Below are 5,952 nucleotides of genomic sequence, written 5' to 3'. Positions count from 1 at the left end.
ATATCTGTGCAAATATAATTATGTATCTATATTTGCACTGTGAAGAAGTTCGATTTTTTTCGTCCATTTATCACTATGTAATAAAGTCAGGCAATAAAGTAAGAGACTTCAGAATACAGTGTACACTGCAGCACAGGTTACCTTGTCTCCTCAAACTCTGTAGCAAGCTCTGCTATACTGTCAGGATGGCGGAGGGGAGCAAGGATAACAGAATTACAGTGCTTCCCTCCTCCATTGATTTTCAGCAGCCAGTACAGGGGATACTCCGAGCCATGTGACAGCACAGTCAAAATCGTCCAGCAGCTGGCTCTGACAGCTACTTCTAAATGCACAGACAAGTCCAGGTGATTCCATTTTGCTTTTTTTTTTAAACCTGAACAGGTTTGTTGCTGGTGGTCCTTCTGGTGTCCAACATGCTCCTGACAAAGGAAGGAGTGACCTCCTTGCCAATCTGCCCCAATGGATCTGTCAATTGCCAAGTTTCCCTTGGGGAACTTTTTGACCGAGCAGTTAAACTTTCACACTACATCCACTTCCTCTCTTCAGAAATATTCAATGAATTTGTAAGTACCCTGCCTTTTGCTGAGAGCGAGAAAATATAAAAATGCAATTTAATACTTTTTAAGCACAAACATATGTTAACATATGAAGTCCTTCTATAAGTAAGCAAAAATGACTGCTGCGCGGACAGTGACAGTCCCAATGGTGACCCAATCTGTGTATAGTGCTGACCATTGCTAAGATCCCCAATGCTTCTATTAAAAGAAATCATTTTCCCATCATTCTTTATCTGTGGAACAAGTTAGTGCTTGCTGGGTGCCAGTTTCACTCTAAAGACTCACTAGAAACTTTAGACCTTTACAGCATAAAAGCAGTGATAAAAGCAATGGAACAACAATTAGTTAATACAGTATTTGAATTGAAGCTCGTCTTCACTTACTCATTTCAATAATGCCTGTCCTTGATGATCTGCAGGATGAACGCTATGCTCAGGGCCGGGGTTTTATTCCAAAAGCTGTTAATGGCTGCCACACTTCCTCCTTAACCACTCCTGAAGATAAGGAGCAAGCTCAGCAGATTCATGTAAGTCCCATTTCTAATGTCATTCAGTGTGAGATAGAGCAGGGGGAGGGAGGGAAGAGGGAGCATTAAGGAATAGAGAGGCAGCAGGCAGAGAGAGAGGGAAATCAGCTCCATCGGAATTAAAAATCCAGGAAGAGGAAAGCACCAAAAAGCCAAGAAAAGTTGATTTTACGTTTGCTGATACTAAGTTACAGACTACACAGAATATCTAAGTACCAGAAGCTTTCATCTTCCCTTCCTTTTCCTGTATGTTACATTCAGTCATTGCTTATTTCCAATTCATCTTATTTCCAATTGCAATATAACCTCATGGAGCAATGCCAGTAACCATGCTTGTACAGCACCGAGAATACTACAGCCTTTGAACATTATCTTAAAACACCTTATAGACAATTATTAGACTAACAAACATAAAAATACATTGGCTATATAGTCAATACCATATGTCAGCAGAGGTAAATAGTTTTCCAGTACCTGAAAACACTGACATTACTAAACAAATGCTGAATATTCTTGCTGTTACCAGTAGGCAAAAGTGGTCACATCACCATCCAAATACAAAGACTCTAGTGCAAAATACTGCAAAATACTTGTAAAGAGAAACATGCTACATACGTCAATTTAATAATTATAAACTTAAGGGAAGATGAAGACAGTCTTGTTCAGCCTATGCTCACAGATACAATTTGAAAATACTCTGGAGAAAAAAATAAGCACAGGTGTATGAACGGTGGGTTGCCAGGGAGAAATCTTTATCAGTTTCATGGTGTTGATATCCTTGCAATCCCACTATCTCCATCTTCTCGGTATGTCATTCAGAACCTCTATTGGGAGCAATAGAGTTCACAGCCCTGGGTACATAACAAGTCTGGTTGTGTTCAGATCCAGTGCACCTAGCAAAGAAGAAATGGTTGAATACTACCATAACCATAAACTTTATGAATTTTTATTGCCCACAAGAAAGGACAATTTTTAAAACCAGAGAGCTGTTGCTGGAAGAACCATTGTTCAAAGGGGAGAACAGATGAGTTACGCAGAGGCAATAAAAGCTATTTAGTGGTTTACCATAATGTGCACCTTCCATTCAATACTAAACTTAAAAAAAACAAAACACCACACATTGGATTTTAAAATGTTAATCAAAAAATCAGATAAGGAGTTCTGGTTTTTTCACAGAGATGAAACACAGTTATGCTTGCTAGTTTTTAATGTGGAGAAGGTTTAATGATATTTTCCATTACAATACTGTAACTGCTTGTGCTAATATTGTAAAACATGATGACAACAATGACAAACTTCAGAAATGCAATTGCACAGAGGTATCTAAGACAGGGCTATAGGGCACATTCAGTGGTAGGTCCTGGAGTAAGTTCCCAAATCACTATGTCTGAGGATATTGCTCTAAAGGCCTCCTAATGCTGCCAGCATTTAGCCTTCCTATTTTAACTGCCTTTTCTTAATGTGGGTGAGCAGCATGAAGACCTACTGAATTTAATACTGGCAGTGCTGCGCTCCTGGAATGATCCCCTCATCCATCTGGCCTCTGAAGTACAAAGAATCAAAGAAGCTCCAGACACCATCCTCTGGAAGGCTGTAGAGATTGAAGAACAAAACAAGCGGCTTCTAGAAGGAATGGAGAAAATAGTTGGGCGGGTAAGTAGTATTAGGTCCTTAACATCCTTCCAGCCTGTTGCTGTAAGGAAGACGCATACAGTGACAGGCCCTCCCTACCTGGAATAGGAAAGGAAACGGTAGATGTGAAGGAGAAATGGGAGCCAAAATAGCTGAAACTGAGAACTTTTCAGTTTTCTTCTTTCAGCTTTCTTTTCTTCTGCTATCTTGCAATTTCTAAAGACAATGTGATATGACTAGCATAGCATAATCCAGCCTACTCCCAGTCCTGCTTCGAGGGAAGGTGTAATCATCAGGACTGGTAACTGTCATTCTATCTTTGGGTATTCTGAATTTGCAATCCTGATTTTTTAAGGATGCATCTGTGTTTTTTCCCATGCACATATTTGTAAGTATGTTTTAGCATGTTTATACACATCTGTATACATACAGGTATTGTGTATAGTTTTCAGAAACAGATACTGTGTTCAAAACTGCTCTGGAAGTCTGGGCTATTGCAAAGACGTGGCATACAGCAAAGTAATCATGGTATCTTTCATTTCTCTTTTCACACCATACTGGTTCCTCTGAACTCTGGCTCTGACTTGGTTCCCCCCACACTTGTAAGGTTAGACAACAAGGCTGTTGTCTGACAAAACCCATACTCGAATACCTCTTTTTATCAGTAATTGATTGAAAGCTTTCCTGAATAAAATCAGCTCTAGCTTGTTTATTTTTAAAGGGGCCTCTGTTAGTCCGTGAATATATCATTCTGTCAGTGAGCTTGACGTTAAAAAGAGGTTCTGATTTTACTGGCTTTTTCTTAGGCTCTGAACAGTTGAACAGCATTAAGAGTGCCGCCATCATTGTATCTACCATCTTCCATGGGGTCACTCATGGTCTTTCTTTCAGTTAGGTGTCTCTTTACTCAGAAACCTTAGCCCACCCAGGCCACAAATGCATTTATTGGTGTAATCAAATACATCTCTATCCCATATCCACATGTAAAAAGGGGTGCAGGCAAGAATCCAAGATAACAGTAGAAGTCAGGTGCTGCTACAGTTACCCTGTCTCCACCTTCTCATTCACATTATTTACAGAAGGAGGTTGAAGACAAGACTGACAAATTCCTTAGAGTCAAATGACGTTTTTGAGTGATAGTAGGTCTATCTTTTTTTTGCCTGTTACTTAAACTGAGTGATAGAGGCTCCACAGATACTCTCCTATGTGCTTTTACAAAGTACAAATGGTGGGAAATAAGGAAGATGCACAAGCACCAATAGGCACAGACTTCCAGCTATGAGAGGTAGATTTCTGTGATATAAGAAAATTAATGATTGCCTCTTTCAAACAAGGAGACCTAAACCAATCTTCACCTCAGACACCAACTCACTACCTGAGTTCCTACGTGTAGCTTTCTAACATTAGAGGTCACTCTATCACTCAGCATTTTTTTTTTTTTTTTTTTTTTTATATGGAATCTGAGGTACAATACATCTGAAGATATACTGTTGAGAGATTTGTCTGGTAACATGGTCTTGAAGTTGCCTGTATCAGAGACATCACCTAAGAGATGGGCAGAGACAAAGGTCGAGATACACACAAAGAAGTTCTAGGAACAAGTGCTAACAAAGATTTCAAGGTGGAGGGAACCAAAAAGAGATGTCACTGATGAGTCCATGCATGAAGGAAGGTTTGATTTCTCTGCAAAGTCAGATTCCACTGGACATTGGTTAACACACCAGTTCTCTTAAAACACTACTGATACAGTTAAACTTCTTACATATTTTAGGGAAATAATAAACTGAAAAATCTGACAAATCCATTCAAAATCTGCATGAAGATATAGAACATTATACAAAATAGTGGGAACCATAACAGGAAACACTTTACAAGCCATACACGAGCAACCAGCATTCCTCAAGGCCAGTATTTTAAATACTCTGTTCTACATCCAGTCAGATTCACTATCATTTACTACAGTATCATTTTGTATCTTTAGGTTCATTCTGGTGAGATCGGAAATGAAGTTTACTCTCAGTGGGAAGGCCTTCCATCCCTGCAACTCGCTGACGAGGACTCCAGACTCTTTGCCTTTTACAACCTGCTGCATTGCCTCCGCCGAGATTCCCACAAAATTGACAACTATCTCAAGCTTCTGAAATGCCGCCTAATCCACGATAGCAATTGTTAAGTACTCGTGGGCCTAATCAGTTACTGAAATCATTCATCATGGTGTTCTTGTTGCTTTGCCACTTCTCATTGAAAGCATTATGAAAAGTCACACTGTACAGTATCAGGATCATCAGTAACTTTCAGGCATGTTTGTGTGAATTCTGGCTGCAACTATTAGCACCATTTATCTTGGTGTTTTAAAATGTTATAAATTACTTGTATGACAATAATACACTTTTCTGTCTAATCTCCTCATCTAGTAGCATTTCAGTGATAACCAGATCATGCAGATACAAATAAAAATATTATTAAATCAAATAGCGCATAACACTGAGTGGTATCAGTGAATGAAAAATAGCTGGTATGCTATTAGCAGTAGTATCTCTTTTTGAACCTCAGTCTCCAGTTACTGATGACAGGATATCTTACTTCCATTACTCTTTAACGCCCCTCCAAAAAAAGGGGCGGGGTGGGGAGGCGGGGGGGGGGAAGGAAGGACATCAAAAAGCAGATTAACCACCTATTACACTAAACTACCCTAAACTAAAAGTATGGTCTGAAATCCAATTTACTTGGATTGATGCTTTTACTCTGTACAAAAACTGTCTGAGTAGGGGAGAGAAAGGTAAGAAATCCATCCTGGCTAACATAGCCATTGATTCCCCATGCAGTCCATGGAGAGAGAAAACACATCAGGAATTTTGAGGACAGAGATCCAGGTATATCTACATCTCTACTGACTATTTGGAGAAGAGGCATTTCCAAAGGAAGGTTCATTATGTTTGAGGTGACTGTCTGAGGGCAAAGGAACCAATAAGTTTCAGTAGGTCCCAATAGGAAATGCTGGGGATCCATATCATATCCACCTACCTTTCACATTCCTCACAAGTGATGTGGTGGTTGCAGTTGCTCAGAAAACTTTCAAGCTATAAAAAGGCACTAGCTAAGCTAAGGTGTCTGCTATCCTAAACCCAAAATGTCTCCATTCACTTTGGGTTTAGTCACAGTCAAAGTTCTTAGGGCACTCATTTCAGAACACTACAGTTAAACATCGGAAAATTGGAGAGACCAAAACAATTGCCT

The 5,952-nt window shown here is 39.6% G+C and overlaps 1 protein-coding gene across 1 annotated transcript; it reads left to right on the top strand.

The window, feature by feature from the left end:
- Window positions 1-389: 389 nt before the first annotated feature.
- Window positions 390-5,156, top strand: PRL (prolactin). Its single transcript, XM_009915603.2, has 4 exons — window positions 390-563; window positions 976-1,083; window positions 2,557-2,736; window positions 4,697-5,156. The coding sequence occupies exons 1-4, from the start codon at window positions 414-416 to the stop codon at window positions 4,886-4,888; spliced, it is 630 nt and encodes a 209-aa protein (XP_009913905.1). The 5' UTR covers window positions 390-413; the 3' UTR covers window positions 4,889-5,156.
- The last annotated feature ends 796 nt before the right edge of the window (window positions 5,157-5,952 follow it).

This window comes from Haliaeetus albicilla, chromosome 21, assembly GCF_947461875.1.
Source record: "Haliaeetus albicilla chromosome 21, bHalAlb1.1, whole genome shotgun sequence".
Taxonomy (NCBI): Eukaryota; Metazoa; Chordata; class Aves; order Accipitriformes; family Accipitridae; genus Haliaeetus; species Haliaeetus albicilla.
Note: the sequence above shows the minus strand (reverse complement) of the source record. Positions and strands in the feature narration are given on the sequence as shown.

What these genes read in the sequence shown, in the direction of transcription:
- PRL (XM_009915603.2), top strand. Translation starts at nt 414, where the DNA reads ATGCTCCTGACAAAGGAAGGAGTGACCTCCTTGCCAATCTGCCCCAAT. An exon ending in CAGAAATATTCAATGAATTT is followed by an intron (nt 564 to 975) that starts GTAAGTACCCTG and finishes GATGATCTGCAG; the next exon opens with GATGAACGCTATGCTCAGGG. An exon ending in AGCAAGCTCAGCAGATTCAT is followed by an intron (nt 1,084 to 2,556) that starts GTAAGTCCCATT and finishes GTGGGTGAGCAG; the next exon opens with CATGAAGACCTACTGAATTT.